Below are 22,172 nucleotides of genomic sequence, written 5' to 3'. Positions count from 1 at the left end.
ATATCTGAGAGATGATTAGGGCTGGGTATCTTTTGAAAAATGATGATACCAGTACCAATCTCAGTACCCTTAAAGTGATACTGATACCAATGAGTGCTTCATTCAATAGCCATCATGTGAAAAGACACCTTAAACTGCATAAAATTCCACCACTTGTCGTGTCTTACTGGGGCCAAAATGAGGCTTCAGCAGATTTATGAAATTTAAGTCTTGAGTCTTTTACTTGCAACAGAAGAACTGACTGATGAGAAGGTCCTCATTCTTACAGTCAGAGTTTCATATGCCATAACACTTGGCTGGTTATAGGTGTTTCCTGGTTTAAAAAATTTAGACTTTCAGAGATTCACATGTCGCTTTGTTCATAAAAACTGCTATACTTTGACTTTCACTTTACTGTTTTTAATTAGTCTCTGGAGTCTCCTTGTTAATCTAAGCTTAGTGGTTTTTGATGTAGACCTGGTGTGTTCGGTCTAGATGAAGAAATATCATTGAAATCATCCTTTTTCCTGTTTTCTCAAATATAAAAAAGGTTTCACAAATTTGAAAGTGGTTTAAACAGCAGTAAGGTTTTTGCTATGATGTGTAACACATTTCACAAGTGTTGAACGTTGCAAAAATGGAGAATCAGCTGTTAAATGTCATTATTTATATTTCCTTCACTTTCCACTTAATTCCAAATGAGAAACTAACTTAAATGTTGTTGGACGTCTGTATGTTCAGTGCCATAATCATTACTTGTAAATGATTATGAATCATTAATAAATTATAAATAAATTAATTATTTCTAATGTATTATATGTGTTAATGTTTAATAAATTATTAATAAAGTATTACATATTTATTAACCAAGTAATTAATTATAATCTATAAAGGATGCCTTATCAGAAAGTGGTATAAGAGTTTCTCTTCAGTCTTTCCTCTTTGTCCTTTCAGAGCTCCCACAGCAACATGTCTGTAAGGAGGAGGAGGTTCTCACTGACCAGCAGCTCTGTGACCAGGAGAGGAACTCAAGTCTGGACCAAGAGGAACCAGAGCCTCCACAGATTAAAATGGAACAGGAGGAACCAGAGCCTTCAGAAATGAAAGAGGCACAAGAGGAACCAGAGCCACCACAGATTAAAGAGGAACTCTGCACCAGTCTGGAGATAGAACCGCTGCTACTGAAGCGGGAGACAGAAACCTTGATGTGGACTCCTACTTGTGAGGAAAGTAAAGATCAGACTCTGGACTTGAGTCCTGATGAAACTCAGATTGTGGTAGAGAAAGAGCATGTTGTCGGCATGTCAGTTAAAAGCTCTGTGGGTCCAGACCCAAACAATTATGACCAGGTCCTCTCTCACAACTCTCACATAGCTGAGAATCAAGATCACAAAGGAGGTCAGCACGAAGACTCAGGATCAACTAGAAATGCAGAACCAAAACCACAGAAGAGACATCACAGTAGAGAAAATAACAACACTGAAGACAAGTCTACCACTTTAAAGATACAGAGTAATACAGAGAAACAGTGTTTTAAATGTGACACTTGTGGGAAATCATTTAAGGCAAGGTCCACTTTGCGCAGACATCTCAGAGTCCATACAGGTGAGAAGCCACATACATGTGACACTTGTGGGAAAAAATTCTCTAAGCTGGGCACATTAAAAGTGCACATGAGAGTCCATACAGGTGAGAAGCCGTACCCATGTGACAATTGTGAGAAGAGATTCTCTGAGCTGGGCAAATTAAAAGTTCACATGAGAGTCCATACAGGTGAGAAGCCGTACCAATGTAACAATTGTGAGAAGAGATTCTCTGAGCTGGGCAAATTAAAAGTGCACATTAGAATCCATACAGGTGAGAAGCCATACAATTGCAAAACTTGTGGGGAAAAGTTCAGATATGCTTCTACCTTGGTGAGTCACATGAGAGTCCATACAGGTGAGGAGCCATATACATGTGACACTTGTGGGAAAAAATTCACTACGCTGACCAACTTAAAAGTTCACAAGATAATCCACACAGGTGAGAAGCCATATACATGTGACACTTGTGGGAAAAAATTCTCTAGGCTGGGCACATTAACAGTGCACATGAGAAGACACACAGGTGAGAAGTCTGTCCCTCATCTATTGCAGTGATCTGGATTTAATCCCTGTGCCCCTGCCTGAACGGTGATCTTTTGAATGCCTGGCATTTAAATGTGAGCCCCCTTTCCACATGACAATTCGTCTCATTTACCGACCACCCAAACCAAACCCATCCTTCATGCCAGAGATGTCCAGCCTTCTCTCAACTTTTTATACAACCCTTTCTAATATAATCGTACTTGGAGATATGAACATCCATGTCAACTACCCCTCCTGCCGTGTAACAGCTGAATTTCTCCAATTATTGGACTGTTTTAACTTAACACAACTTGCTGATGTCTCAACTCATTCAGGGGTCACACTTTGGATCTGGTCATTACTGACTCTGCTCCTCCCAACAATCTACTTTGTTTATGATCTTGGTTCCCACTAGACTAGACTCAGCACCATGGGTGATGGAGTCTTTTGTTCTGCTGCCCCACGCCCTTCCCGAACAGCTGAGTGCGCCACAGTCTATTGAGACTTTTAAAAAGGGACTTAAAACATTTCTTTTTAATAGTTCTTTTGTATTTTAATTATTTTCTAATGTTTTTTGTTATGTTTGAGTTTTGCTTTGGAAATGTAAAGTGCTTTATTAATAAAATTCATTCTTATTATTATAATACATTGTCAACAACTCTGTCAAGTTTTGTTTTCAGGTTTTTTGATCAACATTAAAAGAGAAACAAAGTAAACCTCTGTTCTGTTAGTGGTGTTTGGGGTGGGTTTTAGGATGAGGCCAGGGGCAAATGGGGTGCAGAGCTGGGTCAACACTGATCAGGTAACAAGAATGGCATAAAGGCTCACCAGGCCTGAGGGCCGCTACATTCTGTTGAGAACACAGCCAGTAAAAAGTTAGTTCATGTACATTTCTTCATACTGTAAATGTATGGTTTTATACACATTTCAGGCACCCCTTGACAAACATCTTGGTGGTAGTTTCTTAATGTTGGAAGAAAAAAATTCTCTAGGATATAGGAACAATATATTTCAAACAATGCATAGTTTCTCTTATGTCATATAGAACTGCCTGTGATTCCCTACTGGAGTTTTGGAAAGAACCAAGACATGAAGTAGATTAGGTGCACAAACTGAATGAACTCACTGATGGAGGATAAAATTCACACTGGACAGACTCGAGTCCCTTTGTAGTGGAATAAGATGAATGGCAGAGAGCATGATGCTTCAGAGAGAGGAGCGATACAATGAGAACATGTAGGAAACCAACAGTGAATGACTGAAACATTAAAACCAGTGTTAAGCTTTCCAAACATTACATATTGTTGTTATTCCATTTTGTGACCATAGGTGGCACTGTGATACCAGGTTCAGTAAGAAACCTCTAACTCAAGCCCATGTTACTCCCACAGGAGCCAAGTACCCCTGACTACAGACCGGAGACAGAATAAAGTGGCGCTTGAGGTAGTTGCACACTGCTGAAACCGTGTTTGTTGCTTACTGCTCCACTGGTATGTAAAATCATGTGAAAACCAACTTAAAATTGCTCAGCATACTGCTTAGACATTAGAAGAACATTTGGTCACACTTGAGAGTTTTAAAAGTGTTCAAACACCGGGTTTGGACCGAGTCTATTCATATGTTATGTTTATGTATTGTTTTCATTGCCGACAGTGTGAAGAGCAAGTGTTGCTCTAGATAATGCAGGTTCATATAATTGCCAGATTTGTGTCAGGGAGAGATGAAATATAGGCATGTTGCTATGGTTATGTAATGTTTTTGTTGATCAGTTCAATGCATTTAAGTTAGTTTGATCATTTTTATGTATTTGTCAATGCAGCCACAGTATGTGCTTTACTGTTTTATCATTTATATGTATTTGTGGTTATTAAGGTCATTAATTAGCCAGTTTAATGTAAAATGAGATAGTAGGTCAACAACAACAAAAAACGTAATAAGATAAATAAAACACAAGACAACACAAGGACAAGACAGTATAAATATATATGGAGTTAAAACAGATACAGACATGTGTTCCAATGTTTCCAAAAACAAGAAGAGTATTTTGTGTCACCTTGTGTAGGCTGGGCTAATGCCATCATAGCTTCATTTTTTTTAGTCATATAACCAAACCATGAATCTGTACATTAACTTCCTTAACACAGCATTAAAGTTAGGGACATTGTTAAAAACAAACATGTGAATCACACTCGTCCATCTTGGAAGTTTAAGCAGAATTCTAAATTCATCATTGAATGCAACCTGTAGCTTCTTCATTTTTGCTTTGCTGTAATTGCCCCAAAGATGGGCTGTATAGAGTGGAGTACAATATGCTTTAAAAAGAGCGGTCTTTACATCATCCGTTCACATGTGAAACTTGTGTACCAGCATATTTGTTTGTGCATACATTCTGTAACATTGACGCTGCACATCATCATCATCATCATCATCATCATCATCATCATCATCATCATCATCATCATCATCATCATCATCATCATCATCATCATCATCATCATACAGGTCAGCCCTGATGATGTGCTCACTACATTTAATGTAATGTTTCTTCATTCTTAAAAATAAACATATCCAGTTTGTAACATTATGCTAGCTATGCCAGCTTGTTTATTGTTCACTTCATTTCAACATGTCCTTTTCTTGTTCACAACCTGATGTGTTCCTACTATCGCCAATGGTTACACTGTCATCTAGTGGTAACTTATGGAAACACCTATCATTACATTCTGATCTTCCTTGGTTTTAACAGTCATTGGCAACATTGTTTTTAGAATTGAATTTGATATCATACTGCATACCATCATTTGAGCAGATTCTGAGCAGTTGTTGTAATCCAGCACTGTAAGGAGATACGACGACTAAGTCATCAGCATACACCAGATGATTAATGAGATTACTCCCCACTACACAGCAAGTCCTGCAGTCTTTGAAGGTGAAACTGAGGTTTATTGTGTTTCATAATGACTTTCTTTCTTAATGTTAAACAAAAACCTGACAAACAAAACTTGACAGTGTTGTTGACAATGTACAACTTACATGAAAATGTTCTGACCTCTTCATGGATAATATTTGACATTCATTTACAAAGATGTTGGTGAAAACTTGCCATCAACGATCTTTTCAAATCTGGCATCAGAATCTTTCCCCACTGCATGTGTACTCATGTTTCTACTCAAATGACAAGCATATCTGAACTTTGTCCCACACGTTTTACATTTGTACGGCTTCTCACCTGTGTGTTCTCATGTGTGTGTTCAAGTGCTGAGTACATCTGAACTTTTTCCGACAAGTATCACATGGATACGGTTTCTCAACTGTGTGTTCTCATGTGCACTTTTAAGCTGTCCTGCTTAGAGAATCTTTTTTCATAATTGTTACATGGGTATGGTTTCTCACCTGTGTGTGTTCTCATGTGCACTTTTAATGTGCCCAGCTTAGAGAATCTTTTCTCACAAGTGTTACATGGATACGGTTTCTCACCTGTATGGAGTCTCATGTGCACTTTTAATATGCTCAACGTAGAGAATCTTTTCTCACAAGTGTTACATGAGTATTGTTTCTCACCTGTGTGTGTTCTCATGTGCACTGTTAATGCACCCAGCGTAGAGAATCTTTTCTCACAAGTGTTACATGGGTACACCTGCCACAATTAATAAATCCAGACCAGTGTGGCTTTATTTCAAAGCGCTTCTCAGCAAACAACCTATATAGGCTTTTTAATATTATTGATTCAACAAAATCGGAAACAGAACCCAGTATAGCTGTGGCTTTAGATGCTGAGAAAGCCTTTGATAGGTTAGAGTGGCCATATTTATTTAAAGTGTTAGCCAAGTTTGGATTCGGCCCATTATTTATTAGTTGGCTTCAAACTCTCTACCATAAACCCCAGGCAAAAATCAGCACCAATGGACAGATTTCATGTACATTCCCTTTAAGTAGATCAAGTCGACAGGGATGCCCTCTGTCTCCAGCACTTTTTGTTCTTGCAATTGAGCCCTTGGCCGAAGCAATTAGACGAGATCCTGATATAAAGGGCTTTCAGGTGGGTCAAGCAGTTCATAAAATTAATCTTCTGGCAGACGACGTCATTTTGTACTTAAAAGACCCTAGCAATTCTCTTTCCAAATTACAAACTGTATTGGAAACTTATGGTAGTATTTCAGGTTATAAGGTGAATTTGGAAAAAAGTGAAATCATGCCATTAACAAATTTTGATCACTCCGAGCTCCAGCGCACTAGTCCGTTTAGATGGCCTACGGTTGGTATAAAATACCTTGGGATATTTGTAGACAATAACCTTAAAAACCTGTACAAATTGAATTATCTCCCACTGCTCAGTAAAATCGAAGATGATTTACGTAGATGGATGGGCTTGCCTCTCACCTTGATTGGTAGAGTCAACTGTATTAAAATGAATGTACAACCAAGATTGCAATACCTGTTTCAATCTCTGCCCATTCCACTACCACAGTCCTTTTTCAAAGCTCTCAATAGACATGTCAGAGAATTTTTATGGAATTGTAAAGTACCCCGGATATCAATGGGAAAGCTAACATGGGACTATGGTTCAGGGGGACTTCGACTACCAAGTTTTAAGAACTACTACTTGGCAGCTCAAATGAGGTTCATCTCTTCCTTTTTTGGGAGCGGTGACGCCCCCTCTTGGACTCAAATTGGACTACACCCCCTGAAAGAAAAGGTCCATAGTGACTTCATTTATAAGCATAACTCTGGAACTGTGAACAAAAGGACAGACAACCCTATATTGAGGCATCTGATAAAAATTTGGTATGAGGCTCACAAAAGTCTTGGATTGAAGGTGGGACTGTCACCTAAAACACCTTTAAAGCAAAATGATCTTATACCCATGACTCTTGATAATAAGATTCTGGACACGTGGCATCATAAAGGAATCCAACACTTGGAGGACTGCTTCGATAAGAGACTATTTATGCCATTTGAACACCTGAAGAGGAAATATAACTTTTCTAATCAAACTTTTTTCTGTTATCTTCAACTAAGATCCTTTCTGAGGGCTAATTTGGGTTCTGAAATGATTTTGCCTGTCATGAATGATGTTGAAAAACTTATTTTTGAAGGAAACACACACAAACTTATTTCTAAAATGTATCACCTGTTGTTGACTGAGGGCCCCAAACCAGGATTGCATAAATCTAGACTGAAATGGGAGTCAGATCTCAATATTACAATTGATGAACAGCTGTGGACAGATTTGTGTCAAAACAGCTTGTCAACTGTTATCAATGCCCGGTATAGATTGATTAATTATAATATTCTACATCAACTATACCTAACCCCAGAAAAATTGCATTCATTCAAATCTAACCTGTCAGAAATATGTTTCAGATGTGACACTGAAATTGGCTCTTTTCTGCACTGTATCTGGCTGTGTGCGAAAGTGAGGCCTTTCTGGCATGATATCTGTTCCACTTTAACCAAGATCACAGGAGTTAGTGTTCCAAGGGACCCAGAACTTTGTTTATTGGGAAACTTCACAAGTATAAGCAGTTCTATGAACAATGCACAACTCAAATTCATGGAAGTTGCCCTATGTGTTGCTAAGAAGTGTATCGCAGTGTCATGGAAATCTGATTCCCTTCTTCTTATTGACAGATGGTCTTCTGAGATGAATAGTTGCATTCCCCTGGAAAAAATCACTTATTGTCTTAGAAAACGATATAACGCCTTTTTGAAAATATGGCAGCCATATCTAGACCATATCGGTACATCTGTTACACCAAGTACTTAGTGGTTTGTATTGACCTTGCACACTGACTGACCCTTTTTTTTCTTCTTTTTTTTTTCTCTCAGGGTGGAAATGGGTGGGTGGTGGGGTTACAGAGCAAGGAAGGTTATCCTCCATGTTTTGTGTTGTGTCTTTATACTGTTGGTATATGGATGTTTGTTTGTATATTGCATATATAAAAAACTGGAAAATAAAATATTTTTAAAAAAAAACAAAGTGGCAATGTTGTCATTAGCTTCTTGAAATGTGTGATGTACTGGAAAAACACAAGTGAAGTAATATTAAACTATTTCAGATACTGGCATGAAGGTGTTACCAGAGAACAGAAAGTTAACATGTTGTGTGTGGGGAACAATGGTACTTGAACTGAACAATACTTAACCTGTCAAGTTTTTGTTTTTTAACATTTATCCAAGGTTTGTATTCAGCAAAACTCAGAAAGAAGTCCAAAAATGCAGAACAGTTTGTTAGGCCAAAGTTTATTTGAGGTGCTTTGAAGTACATACAATCACACACCCCTAAACTGAGAGTTTCTCACTTGCTTTTGCTGCACTCCTGACGACGGAAATGGCTTTCCACAAAATACACTATCAAGACAGTTTATCACATGAAAAATCTCATAAGCTCACTATAAGAGCCCCCCCCCCCCCCCGCGGTAGTGCAGGCTTTCCACTCTCATTGGTGAGTGCTGTTAGACAATAATTGCTCAATAAATAAATGACAACACAATAATAAGTATTTAAGTATATGGCAATGATCAAATGTTAACATGAATGACTAATAAATAAGCCTGGTTAAAAAAAGCACAAACAGTGAAAGAATTAGCTTTAGCCAACTACAACAGCTCACATGTTAAAATCAGTACACTGATGCTCCGTTTACATGGACTACCAAAATTGTGAACCTTACACTGAGGCTCCGTTAATATGGACTACCAACATTGTGACCCTTATACTGATGCTCCGTTAATATGGACTACCAACATTGTGACCCTTATACTGATGCTCCGTAATGCGAGCTCCCAGTATTCAGGCACACAACACTGATACTCCATAATGCAAGCTCCCAGTATTCAAGCACACAACAGTGATACTCCATAATGCAAGCTCCCAGTGATCAGGTAGTTACCTTGGTACTCCATAATGCGAGCTCTCAGTATCCAGATGGTTTGGGGTGATCTATAATGTGAGGTGTCAACATTACTGGTCTTATCGTAGTGAGCACAAAGTCCTCTTCATAGCTGTAATTTTGTTGTGCACAAAGTATTTCACTGCTTTCCAGTCTCTTCCATTATCCCTTAGGGCCTGATTGTCATTTAGGCATCTTTGGCAGTCCTCTTTTCCAGGGATCTTCATTTCCTTCAGGAAGTCCTTGAAATGTTTTTCCAATGGCTTCTCGCTCTGTCTTTGACCAGGGCCTTTTGGATTTCCCTGTAATTAAATAAAGAAATAAAATGAATAAATATATTAATACAAATCACTAACAGCAAATCTGGTCATCAAATGTCAAGATTGTCCATCTAGACAATATTCCTTAGAGTGAGTGAAACGTACCTTTTTGATACAATGGCAATGATGATTTTTTAAAGCCCTCAGTTGTCTTGCTTGATGTAGCAGGCCTCTCTTTGCGGTGTGCATCCTCTGAAGTTTCTGAAAACACATGGCAATAAAATGTTTGCAAGATATTTAAGTGATTTAATAATCTAAAAACACTGGCCGGTTTTTCTTTACCATTACTGTGCTCATAGTAGGTATAGTGGAACATTTTACCCTTTTGATTTCTGGTAGCACTCTCCTCAGATTGGACATCTGCATCTGAGTTGCTGGACTCCTCTTCAGCTGCAACAAAATGTTAAGTAAATAATTAAACACAAAGTATTTTTTTCAACAACATACAATTTTCTTTATTTTATAAAAAATGAAGAAATCCTTGAAGTCCTTTACTTACAGTTGATGTTTGGTGTGATATCATCCAGGGATTTCCCTTTGAATTTGCCCATTCCATCTTGCAGAGCAAAAAGGAGTCTACTGACTTTCGCCATCTGTAGTGTTTCTTCAGGTAGTCTGTAAAACTCCCTATGGACCTCAATATCATGTCCCATGAAAGTTGCCAGCTGATCAAGTTCATGGGTTTGCAGGTTTAAGAGCTGTGAAACTGTGGCTACATGCTTTCTCAGTTTAGTTGATGTGAGATTCCCTGGCTGTTTTGCTCCACAGCTCTCAGCAAACCGTTTCAAGCTGTCATATCCACGAATGCTTTCCTGGGATCCATAAAATGGACGGGCAAAAATGTAGGGATTGGTTGGGGAAATCCCAACCTCTTCTCTTGTTTGAATCAGAAGTTCCACTGAATCTTTTATGTTTGTCGGGAACAGCACAGGTACTTTGCGGCCCCTTTTCCCCCGTACCTCTACCCTGATGAGATTCTCACACAGTTTCTTTTCAAACGGTGAAAGGCTCTCCAAAATCTCATCATGCATGCTGTGTTTGCTCCTCTGTAAGTATGTGTTGACTTCCATTCTCGAAACTTCTCCTTCACGGTGGCGATTGAACAGGATCAACTGTGCCAGAGTGACTTGGGAGAGCTCACTCCATGATTTTTGTGTCGGTTGATCTGTAAGATTTTTTTGTGAACCTCCTCATGGCATTTCAGGTGGTCCTGGAGCTTTTTGATGTCTTCCGACAAGGGCAGTATTTGGGGGCTGTTCCATTTCTTCTGATACAATGTTTTCAGGGCATTGGATGACACATGTGTCGTCCATTCAAGTTCAATCAACTTCATGAATTGCTCTGCTTTCGACTTCAAGTCATCATCCCCTTGACGCAGAGCCTCTCCTTGCAAAATATACGACACTTTCACAAGGGAATGGCGCAGTTTAAGAGCTGTTGAGGGCACGGAGAATCTGTTGGATGCTTCATTAAACCCAGTCATCTGTTTTACAGCCTCAAGGACTGTGTTGAATTTTGCTGGGCAGATCAAATCCTTCAAAAAGACGATGTCCTTGTCAACATTTCTTGCCACCAGGACAAGTCTGGCAAGCTCCCCCATCTTGTTTCTTATGTCAGCACGATGACGTCCAACCTCTCCATTTTTGAGGAACATCCTCTCTCCCAGGGAAATAATAAGGGTGTCAGCCTTTACTAACTGACTTACATCATCGTACGTCATGTCCTGGAGAACCGTTTTAAGTCCAGTGGAAATTTCAATGTCCATGGGTAACATCAGGGAGCAACTTGCCTGAACTCTTCTCATCATCGGCCTGTCTTCTTTCTCTTGGAGTCTGCAACGTTTGTGGTGTCTCCAGAGATCCGTCTTGATATACATGGCAAAGCAAAACTTGCAAGGCAGGTAGTCTGCTGCGGCTGATGGAGAGATTGCTTGACTTTTTGGTATGATTTGTCCTTTCCCAGAGGACAGGACAGAACAGTTGTGGTGATAGTTTCCCATGTTTCTTACTTTGGTCAAAAGCAGACAGTGCATTGTTGACCCTTTCCTATGTGCCAGTGCCCTGGCCACATCAGGTTTATCTGAATGCTTCTGTTTCAGATGTCTTGTGATTTTTGTGTAAGGCTTCTCACAGTAAAGGCAGTAATTCCTCTTATCATAGACTCGTTGGTGTGCAGTGGTTGAAGACATTTTCACTGTGATGTTATGTTGTTGAGGGTAACTGCCATGTGAATTCTGTTCGGTTTTAGAAGGTGGTTTTCCGTGGATTGAATCCTTTTCTGCCATTTCTTCTTCTTCTGATTGTTGATCCTCAACTTCTTCTTCATCTGACATTTCCAAGCAAAGGGAAACCTGTTCCTTGTAGGTCTGAAATAAAGAAAATGTAACTTATTAATTACTTTGCAGATAATAACACAATATCATACATTCATCACTTTTTTATAAAACGTTATGAATTTCTTCACCACTGCTTATATAATTAAACTCTTACTTACCATTTCACACTCAGAAAAATCCTCTTCTGTGGGAGAAGATGAGGGCAACAGGTTACTGCCAGTAATCTCAGCCTGATCACTGACAATAGTCTCTGCAATGTCCATCTCATCTGGTGTTTTGGGGCAGCAATTTGCTGTATGGGTTCCATCCTGTAACAACAACAACAACAACAACAGAAAATAGTGGATATACTGCATATCAAGTGACACTAAATAAATGTAGACATTGGAATGAACATTAAGGCAAAATCTCCACTGTGGAAAAATCTTAAGTGTCCTACAGTTAATCAATTTTTTTTCTTTTTTTTAAGTATATTTTTTGGCTTTTTCATGCCTTTATTTGACAGTACAGTTGAGAGACAGGAAACGGGGAGGCAGAGAGAGGGGGAATGACACGCAGGAAAGGGCCGGACTATAGCCTCAATATATGGGGCGCCTACTTAACCCACTGCGCCACTTGATGCCTGAGAGTTAAAAACTTAATATTGCCGACCCTTGCTTGAAAACAATTACTTACTTTATTTTGATTCTCATTCCCAGCGTTGTTAGTGGTTCCATCATTGTCAGACTGATGTGTCAAACCTGTACATAATTCAAAAGAGGGCTCATTAATTTCCATGGAAGTGATATAAGACAAGTGGGTAACACTTTACAATAACCATAGTTTATAAATGGTAAATAGACCATTTATAAATGGTAAACAGATAGTTTACTAATGTATAATCATCATTTATAAACATTATATAGACCAATTATGAATGGTAAATAGATAATTTATTAATGTTTAACCATAATCTATAATTGGCAAATAGGTAGTTTATTTATGTAAGTTAATAGTTAATTTACCATCAACAAGCAATTACATTATGATTAATAATGTTTATTAATTATTAATGGACTATTTATTAAATGTTTATATATGGTTTAAATGTTGGTTGTAAAACATCTATAAAGATTAAAATGTGTATCAGTGGCACTTTGTAAATGGTTAATATTTGGTTTATAAACCATCTATAAACATTACTTGGTTATTGTAAAGTGGCGACTTATGTTCATAATTATTTAAATGATTAATATGTTGTTTGTACTGTAAATCATCAAGTGACATTTATTTGACTTCTTTTAATGGTGATCTATCACAGAGTGATTATTTTTTGCAAAAGAATAGGGTCTGATCATCGTATTGAACACATTTATGAACAGAGTCAACAACATGCAACACTGTACCACAGATAAATATGGTGGTAGGCAAAAATGGTGGGATTACAACACAACAATGACAACTTAATTGTGTTGATTAAATTTGAATTGATGATACAATATTCAGGCACACTGCACTTTAAAATTAAAGGGATAGTTCACCCAAAATTCAAATTTCACTCATTATCTACTCCCCCTCATGTGGACTAAGGGCTGGGAGAAGTTTCAGAGTCCTCCGTGGCTTCTCTGAGTTACAGCGGGGCTCCGTGCATTTAATTTTTTTCGGAACAATTTCTCATGTTGGGGCTTCAATACAAGACGGACATTACAGACGAGCACTATGGAGGTATTTGGATGTTTTTTGGCGTGTCTTTTTGGAGAAGAAAAGTGAGCTCCGTTCTCAACCGTCATATGGACATGCAGTGCTGCACGGAGCCCCGCTGTAACTCAGAGAAGCCACGGAGGACTCTGAAACTTCTCCCAGCCCTTAGTCCACATGAGAGGGAGTAGATAATGAGTGAAATTTGAATTTTGGGTGAACTATCCCTTTAATTTTAAAGTGCAGTGTGCCTGAATATTGTATCATCAATTCAAATTTAATCATCAAATTTAAAATTACGTTGTCATTGTTGTGTTGTAATCCCACCATTTTTGCCTACCACCATATTTATCTGTGGTACAGTGTTGCATGTTGTTGTTATGTGTTCAATACGATGATCAGACCCTGTTCTTTTGCAAAAAATAATCAATCTGTGATAGATCACCATTAAAAGAAGTCAAATAAATGTCACTTGATGATTTACAGTACAAACAACGTATTAATCATTTAAATCAGGGGTTTTCAAAGTGTGAGGCGCGCCTCCCTTGGGGGGCGCCAGAGAGTTTGAGGGGAGGCGCGACATGAGAAAAAGAAAAAAAGAAAAACTGAAAACATTCAAACAAAAGATGAGTTACATCATGTCACTTGCACATAGGGCTAAATGATTAATGTTTTTGCACTAGCCTATAGTTTGCAATATATTAGCCTATTATACTGCGATATGATAAAACACGATCTTGTAACACACAGACTGCGATTATGCTCGACTGATGTGTCAGAGGGAGCAGTCTCAATTCTTTTTAGAATTGAATTTGTTGTCATACTGCATACCATCATTTGAGCAGATTCTGAGCAGTTGTTGTAATCCAGCACTGTAAGGAGATACGACGACTAAGTCATCAGCATACACCAGATGATTAATGAGATTACTCCCCACTACACAGCCAGTCCTGCAGTCTTTGAAGGTGAAACTGAGGTTTATTGTGTTTCATAATGACTTTCTTTCTTAATGTTAAACAAAAACCTGACAAATAAAACTTGACAGTGTTGTTGACAATGTACAACTTACATGAAAATGTTCTGACCTCTTCATGGAGAATATTTGACATTCATTTACAAAGATGTTGGTGAACACTTGCCACTTACTCAAATGACAATCATATCTGAACTTTGTCCCACACGTTTTACATTTGTATGGCTTCTCACCTGTGTGTTCTCATGTGTGTGTTCTCATGTGTTTTTTTACTGCGTTGATCTGAGAAAATCTTTTCCCACAGGTATCACATGGATACGGTTTCTCACCTGTGTGTGTTTTCATGTGTTTACTCAAGTGCTGATTATGTCTGAACTTTTTCCCACAAGTTTTGCAATTGTACGGTTTCTCACCTGTGTGTGTTCTCATGTGCACTTTTAAGCTGTCCTGCGTAGAGAATTTTTTCTCACAAGTGTTACATGGATACGGCTTATCACCTGTGTGTGTTCTCATGTGAATCTTCAAGTGCTGAGTATGTCTGAACTTCTCCCCACAAGTTTTGCAATTGTATGGCTTCTCACCTGTGTGTGTTCTCATGTGCACTGTTAAGCTGTCCTTCTTAGAGAATCTTTTTTCACAAGTGTTACATGGGTACGGCTTCTCACCTGTGTGTGTTCTCATGTGCACTGTTAAGCTGTCCTGCTTAGAGAATCTTTTTTCACAAGTGTTACATGGGTATGGCTTCTCACCTGTGTGTGTTCTCATGTGCACTTTTAAGTTGTCTAGATTAGAGAATCTTTTTTCACAAGTGTTACATGGATAAGGCTTCTCACCTGTATGGACTCTCTTGTGAACTTTTAATTTGTCCAGCTTAGAGAATTTTTTCCCACAAGTGTCACATGTATATGGCTTCTCACCTGTATGGACTTTGAGATGTCTGAACAAATTGGCCTTGACCACAAATGATTTCCCACAAGTGTCACATTCAAAACACTGTTTCCCTGTCAAAGTATTATTGTGAATCTTTAAAGTGGTAGACTTGTCAATCTGAGTTGCATCAGGACTCAAGTCCAGAGTCTGATCTTCACTTTCCTCACAAGTAGGAGTCCACTTCAAGGTTTCTGTCTCCTCCTTCAGTATCTGCTGTTCTATCTCAAGACTGGTGCAGAGTTCCTCTTTAATCTCTGAAGCCTCTGGTTCCTCTTGTTCCTCTTTTATCTGTGGAGGCTCTGGTTCCTCTTCAATCAGTGGAGGCTCTGGTTCCTCTTCAATCAGTGGAGGCTCTGGTTCCTCTTGTTCCACTTTAATCTGTGGAGGCTCTGGTTCCTCTTGTTCCTCTTTAATCTCTGAAGGCTCTGGTTCCTCTTGTTCCTCTTTAATCTGTGGAGGCTCTGGTTCCTCTGGTTCGTCTTTAATCTGTGGAGGCTCTGGTTCCTCTTGGTCCAGACTTGAGTTCCTCTCCTGGTCACAGAGCTGCTGGTCAGTGAGAACCTCCTCCTCCTCATAGACATGTTGCTGTGGGAGCTCTGGAAGGACAAAGAGGAAAGACTGAAGAGAAACTCTTGTACCACCACAAAAAGCACAGAGGACGTATCTCTCTAAAGAATGAGATAAAGTAAATGTTATGGTGGTTTACAAAAAAGGGATTTTACAAAACTGGGAAACTCAAAATCATGTTTATCAATGGCTTATAAATGATTTATAGAGTAGTTGTTGGAGCTATTTGTTATTTTTGTTGAAGTTGATAATTAAATGTTGAAGACTGTGTAAAGTGAATTCAGACATTTTCTTTTAAACACATTAAATAGGTCATAAATGTATTTCTAAAAAAGGTGTAAAAAGCAATTCAACCACTTAGATTTGAGTTGTGGAGCTAAGCTTCACAAACTGTGTTTCAAGATTTCTGTGTCTGGATTTAATGAGCGGGTCTGAAAATCACTGCTGCATTATGTAACGCGGTGGTATTAACCAATAGCACGGTTACACACCGGAGCATAAACCCGCCCCTGCTGCTGTAGAGGTATAAATACATTCAGCGCACACTACTACTACTACTACAGTATACAGGTAGCCAGTTAGCTGAGCTAGCTGCCGAGTTAGCCGCCGAGTTAGCCAACGTGCCAGCCGCCGAGCTAGCAGCTGAGTTAGCAGCAGAAAGCTCTCAGACCAAGTGTCCATGTTTCTGGTAGAGGTGGGGACTTTGATTGACAGGGGACACTTGGTAGGGGGCGGGGTTTCATCGGACTCGACGGGCACCCCCACAGCATTTTGGGAGAAGAGAAAATGGCTGACTATTACACAACTTTGAAGCCTAATTTCATATATTTGGCGATTTTTTTAATCATTCAAATTTGGCAGGGTGGTTAACAACCCACTTTTCTGTGGTATGTCAAACTCAGAACACATATTTATTTTTACTTTACACAGACTTTAATTTATGTACACGTGGCTGTTTGTTTTGAAGAATATAGCTTAATTCATTTGATTATTATATTAGTATTATTTTAGTTAGTTTGAGTACTCGTTAATGCTTTTGTTTCAGGGCACTTGGGCAGCTTGGAGCACAGAGGTGAATGTATTTCTATAGGTAGGCTACAGGTAGAGGAGCAGCAGGCACCGGGAAGGGCATACAGCTGATTACCAGAGCAAGAGAGACGCCATTCTTCTTTGTTTGCTTGCCAAAATAGTAAAATAAACTAAAGAAACGCTATGCTTACCCGGACAATGCACCTTTTCCCCCTGCCTAAGATTCATTACCGAGGTGCCTCAGTAGCCATTTGAATTGACTTTATTTATTTGAGGACAAATCGCCACTACAGTAGTAATGAATGATTTATTAAACATCAATTGAGCCATTAATCAATGCTCATAAGCAGTTTATACACCGTGTTAAAACTTTTGCTACCAACACTTTTTTTCTCAAACTTAAGTTTTGAAAAAACAGAGAATCAGCCGCTAAATATCAGTATTTATGTTTCCTTAACTTTCCCCTTAACTACCAAACAGAAACTGACTTCAGTGTTGTAGAAACCGGAGCATTAACTGAACCTACATATTTTACCCACTGCGGTGGTATATTAAGATGACTGTTGTAGTTTATTTTAAAATAATTTAAGAGTTTTACAGACCTATTCTGTGTAACTTTATTTCAGGTTTCCAAACGATATCCAGCAGTCTGCGCTGACGGTTGATCTCTTCTTCGTACTCTGAGATAGTTGTTTGAAAATCTCGGAATATTTCTTCAGCAGCAGCAGTTAGTCGCTCGTTGATTAACTCTCTCAAACGCTGAGCTGAAGTCATTGTTGCTTCAAATAAAATGTCTCCGTGTAATGCAGAGAGACTTCTTACCGGTACAATAACAAGCAGCTAACGTGTGGTGTGACAGTGTTAAGCTTCCGATAGCAGGCTCGTGTGTGTTTGGTTCCGCTTGTTGTAACCAGACCATGATGGTTGTAGGTAATGTGGCGATGGTGAGAGAGCAAAAAGACCTGGTATGATCATGAATTGTGCTGTTGCAGTATAAGGACAAGTTGGAAAGAATCCCGATGGTGCTGGACGCTGCCAGGAGATACTTGAACGTAGTGGACATATCTGGAGAAGATCTAGAAATTACACTCACTGAGGGAAGAATTTTCAAGCGGAACCAAAGACACACGAGCCTGCTATCGGAAGCTTAAACGTCTTACACCACACGTTAGCTGCTTGTTATTGTACCGGTAAGAAGTCTCTCTACATTACACGGAGACATTTTATTTGAAGCAACAATGACTTCAGCTCAGCGTTTGAGAGAGTTAATCAACGAGCGACTAACTGCTGCTGCTGAAGAAATATTCCGAGATTTTCAAACAACTATCTCAGAGTACGAAGAAGAGATCAACCGTCAGCGCAGACTGCTGGATATCGTTTGGAAACCTGAAATAAAGTTACACAGAACAGGTCTGTAAAACTTGAATTATTATAAGATAAACTAGAACAGTCAGCTTTATATACCACCGCAGTGGGTAAAATATGTACGTTTAGTTAATGCTCGGGTTTCTACAACACTGAATTCAGTTTCTGTTTGGGAGTTAAGGGAACTTTAAGGGGATAATAAATAGGCCTACTGACACGCTGTTTAAACCATCTTTAGAACAGAAGAACCTTTAATTCGCTTATGAAACCAGAAAAAAGGTTATTACATATCTCTCCATCCAGACCAAGCGTGGAGTTCCGGTCCTCTGAAATAATGCCAACGCGGAAGTAACTTAAAACTGCATTCTATCAAAAGACCACCAGGTGGCGACCGTTTTGGTGTCAAATGTGCTTCTCTCTCTCTCCTATTATTCCTCTCTCTACTCTCTACTCTAACTGGTCGAGGCAGATGTTCTCCCACTTTGAGCCTGGTTCTGAGGTTTCTTCCTGTTAAAAGGGAGTTTTTTCTTGCCATTGTCGCTAAGTGCTGCTCATGTGGGAATGTTGGGTCCCCTTAAAAATAAAACCTGAAGAGTACAGTTTAGAACCTGCTCTATGTGTAAAGTGCCTTGAGATAACTTTGTTGTGATTTGGCGCTATACAAATAAAGATTGATTGATTTCTACAACACTGAAGTCAGTTTCTGTTTGGGAGTTAAATGAAATTTAAGAGTATAATAAATAGGCCTACTGACACGCTGTTTAAGCCATCTTTAGAACAGAGGAACCTTTAATTTGCTTATTAAACCACATAAAAGTGATTTCATATCTCTCCATCCAGACACATTAAACCAGGTCTAAATCAAAATTCAAGTTCAATATTATTACTTCCGTAGTTCACAGTTGGCCTACAGGAGAGCAAAATATCGTTCTCCACAGTGAAACATATCTGAGAGATGATTAGGGCTGGGTATCTTTTGAAAAATGATGATACCAGTACCAATCTCAGTACCCTTAAAGTGATACTGATACCAATGAGTGCTTCATTCAATAGCCATCATGTGAAAAGACACCTTAAACTGCATAAAATGCCACCACTTGTCGTGTCTTACTGGGGCCAAAATGAGGCTTCAGCAGACTTATGAAATTTAAGTCTTGAGTCTTTTACTTGCAACAGAAGAACTGACTGATGAGAAGGTTCTCATTCTTACAGTCAGAGTTTCATATGCCAGAACACTTGGCTGGTTACAGGTGTTTTCTGGTTTAAAAAATGTAGACTTTCAGAGATTCACATGTCGCTTTGTTCATAAAAACTGCTATACTTTGACTTTCACTTTACTGTTTTTAATTAGTCTGTGGAGTCTCCTTGTTAATCTAAGCTTAGTGGTTTTTGATGTAGACCTGGTGTGTTCGGTCTAGATGAAGAAATATCATTGAAATCATCCTTTTTCCTGTTTTCTCAAATATAAAAAAGGTTTCACAAATTTGAAAGTGGTTTAAACAGCAGTAAGGTTTTTGCTATGATGTGTAACACATTTCACAAGTGTTGAACGTTGCAAAAATGGAGAATCAGCTGTTAAATGTCATTATTTATATTTCCTTCACTTTCCACTTAATTCCAAATGAGAAACTAACTTAAGTGTTGTTGGACGTCTGTATGTTCAGTGCCATAATCATTACTTGTAAATGATTATGAATCATTAATAAATTATAAATAAATTAATTATTTCTAATGTATTATATGTGTTAATGTTTAATAAATTATTAATAAAGTATTACATATTTATTAACCAAGTAATTAATTATAATCTATAAAGGATGCCTTATCAGAAAGTGGTATAAGAGTTTCTCTTCAGTCTTTCCTCTTTGTCCTTTCAGAGCTCCCACAGCAACATGTCTGTAAGGAGGAGGAGGTTCTCACTGACCGGCAGCTCTGTGACCAGGAGAGGAACTCAAGTCTGGACCAAGAGGAACCAGAGCCTCCACAGATTAAAATGGAACAGGAGGAACCAGAGCCTTCAGAAATGAAAGAGGCACAAGAGGAACCAGAGCCACCACAGATTAAAGAGGAACTCTGCACCAGTCTGGAGATAGAACCGCTGCTACTGAAGCAGGAGACAGAAACCTTGATGTGGACTCCTACTTGTGAGGAAAGTAAAGATCAGACTCTGGACTTGAGTCCTGATGAAACTCAGATTGTGGTAGAGAAAGAGCATGTTGTCGGCATGTCAGTTAAAAGCTCTGTGGGTCCAGACCCAAACAATTATGACCAGGTCCTCTCTCACAACTCTCACATAGCTGAGAACCAAGATCACAAAGGAGGTCAGCACGAAGACTCAGGATCAACTAGAAATGCAGAACCAAAACCACAGAAGAGACATCACAGTAGAGAAAATAACAACACTGAAGACAAGTCTACCACTTTAAAGATACAGAGTAATACAGAGAAACAGTGTTTTAAATGTGACACTTGTGGGAAATCATTTAAGGCAAGGTCCACTTTGCGCAGACATCTCAGAGTCCATACAGGTGAGAAGCCACATACATGTGACACTTGTGGGAAAAAATTCTCTAAGCTGGGCACATTAAAAGTGCACATGAGAGTCCATACAGGTGAGAAGCCGTACCCATGTGACAATTGTGAGAAGAGATTCTCTGAGCTGGGCAAATTAAAAGTTCACATGAGAGTCCATACAGGTGAGAAGCCGTACCAATGTAACAATTGTGAGAAGAGATTCTCTGAGCTGGGCAAATTAAAAGTGCACATTAGAATCCATACAGGTGAGAAGCCATACAATTGCAAAACTTGTGGGGAAAAGTTCAGATATGCTTCTACCTTGGTGAGTCACATGAGAGTCCATACAGGTGAGGAGCCATATACATGTGACACTTGTGGGAAAAAATTCACTACGCTGACCAACTTAAAAGTTCACAAGATAATCCACACAGGTGAGAAGCCATATACATGTGACACTTGTGGGAAAAAATTCTCTACGCTGGGCACATTAAAAGTGCACATGAGAAGACACACAGGTGAGAAGTCTGTCCCTCATCTATTGCAGTGATCTGGATTTAATCCCTGTGCCCCTGCCTGAACGGTGATCTTTTGAATGCCTGGCATTTAAATGTGAGCCCCCTTTCCACATGACAATTCGTCTCATTTACCGACCACCCAAACCAAACCCATCCTTCATGCCAGAGATGTCCAGCCTTCTCTCAACTTTTTATACAACCCTTTCTAATATAATCGTACTTGGAGATATGAACATCCATGTCAACTACCCCTCCTGCCGTGTAACAGCTGAATTTCTCCAATTACTGGACTGTTTTAACTTAACACAACTTGTTGATGTCTCAACTCATTCAGGGGTCACACTTTGGATCTGGTCATTACTGACTCTGCTCCTCCCAACAATCTACTTTGTTTATGATCTTGGTTCCCACTAGACTAGACTCAGCACCATGGGTGATGGAGTCTTTTGTTCTGCTGCCCCACGCCCTTCCCGAACAGCTGAGTGCGCCACAGTCTATTGAGACTTTTAAAAAGGGACTTAAAACATTTCTTTTTAATAGTTCTTTTGTATTTTAATTATTTTCTAATGTTTTTTGTTATGTTTGAGTTTTGCTTTGGAAATGTAAAGTGCTTTATTAATAAAATTCATTCTTATTATTATAATACATTGTCAAGAACTCTGTCAGGTTTTGTTTTCAGGTTTTTTGATCAACATTAAAAGAGAAACAAAGTAAACCTCTGTTCTGTTAGTGGTGTTTGGGGTGGGTTTTAGGATGAGGCCAGGGGCAAATGGGGTGGAGAGCTGGGTCAACACTGATCAGGTAACAAAAATGGCATAAAGGCTCACCAGGCCTGAGGGCCGCTACATTCTGTTGAGAACACAGCCAGTAAAAAGTTAGTTCATGTACATTTCTTCATACTGTAAATGTATGGTTTTATACACATTTCAGGCACCCCTTGACAAACATCTTGGTGGTAGTTTCTT

The 22,172-nt window shown here is 39.0% G+C and overlaps 4 protein-coding genes across 4 annotated transcripts in view; 2 read left to right on the top strand and 2 right to left on the bottom strand.

The window, feature by feature from the left end:
• LOC133984001 (gastrula zinc finger protein XlCGF57.1-like) overlaps positions 1-3,495 on the top strand; it is a 35,238-nt gene extending 31,743 nt beyond the window's left edge. Inside the window, exons 4-6 of the mRNA XM_062423216.1 lie at positions 1,585-1,895; positions 2,051-2,088; positions 3,417-3,495. Of these exons, the coding sequence (XP_062279200.1) occupies positions 1,585-1,895; positions 2,051-2,088; positions 3,417-3,495 (428 nt within the window). The remainder of the gene's footprint in view (positions 1-1,584; positions 1,896-2,050; positions 2,089-3,416) is intronic.
• Positions 3,496-8,957: 5,462 nt separating this feature from the next.
• Positions 8,958-10,768, bottom strand: LOC133983115 (uncharacterized). Its single transcript, XM_062422069.1, has 4 exons — positions 9,799-10,768; positions 9,621-9,689; positions 9,405-9,500; positions 8,958-9,281 (listed from the first exon to the last, which is right to left on the bottom strand). Exons 1-4 carry the CDS (start codon positions 10,367-10,369, stop codon positions 9,163-9,165), a joined length of 855 nt encoding a protein of 284 aa, XP_062278053.1. The 5' UTR covers positions 10,370-10,768; the 3' UTR covers positions 8,958-9,162.
• Positions 10,769-14,462: 3,694 nt separating this feature from the next.
• On the bottom strand, positions 14,463-17,591 carry LOC133984000 (zinc finger protein 239-like). Its single transcript, XM_062423215.1, has 4 exons — positions 17,413-17,591; positions 15,675-15,810; positions 15,034-15,371; positions 14,463-14,949 (listed from the first exon to the last, which is right to left on the bottom strand). Exons 1-4 carry the CDS (start codon positions 17,582-17,584, stop codon positions 14,528-14,530), a joined length of 1,068 nt encoding a protein of 355 aa, XP_062279199.1. The 5' UTR covers positions 17,585-17,591; the 3' UTR covers positions 14,463-14,527.
• Positions 17,592-20,370: 2,779 nt separating this feature from the next.
• On the top strand, positions 20,371-21,303 carry LOC133983116 (zinc finger protein 239-like). The gene has a single exon (XM_062422070.1). It carries the CDS (start codon positions 20,400-20,402, stop codon positions 21,237-21,239), a length of 840 nt encoding a protein of 279 aa, XP_062278054.1. The 5' UTR covers positions 20,371-20,399; the 3' UTR covers positions 21,240-21,303.
• Positions 21,304-22,172: the final 869 nt, after the last annotated feature.

Source organism: Scomber scombrus, chromosome 7 (genome assembly GCF_963691925.1).
Source record: "Scomber scombrus chromosome 7, fScoSco1.1, whole genome shotgun sequence".
Taxonomy (NCBI): Eukaryota; Metazoa; Chordata; class Actinopteri; order Scombriformes; family Scombridae; genus Scomber; species Scomber scombrus.
The sequence above is the reverse complement of the archived record's forward strand: the minus strand, read 5'-3'. Positions and strand labels throughout refer to the sequence as shown.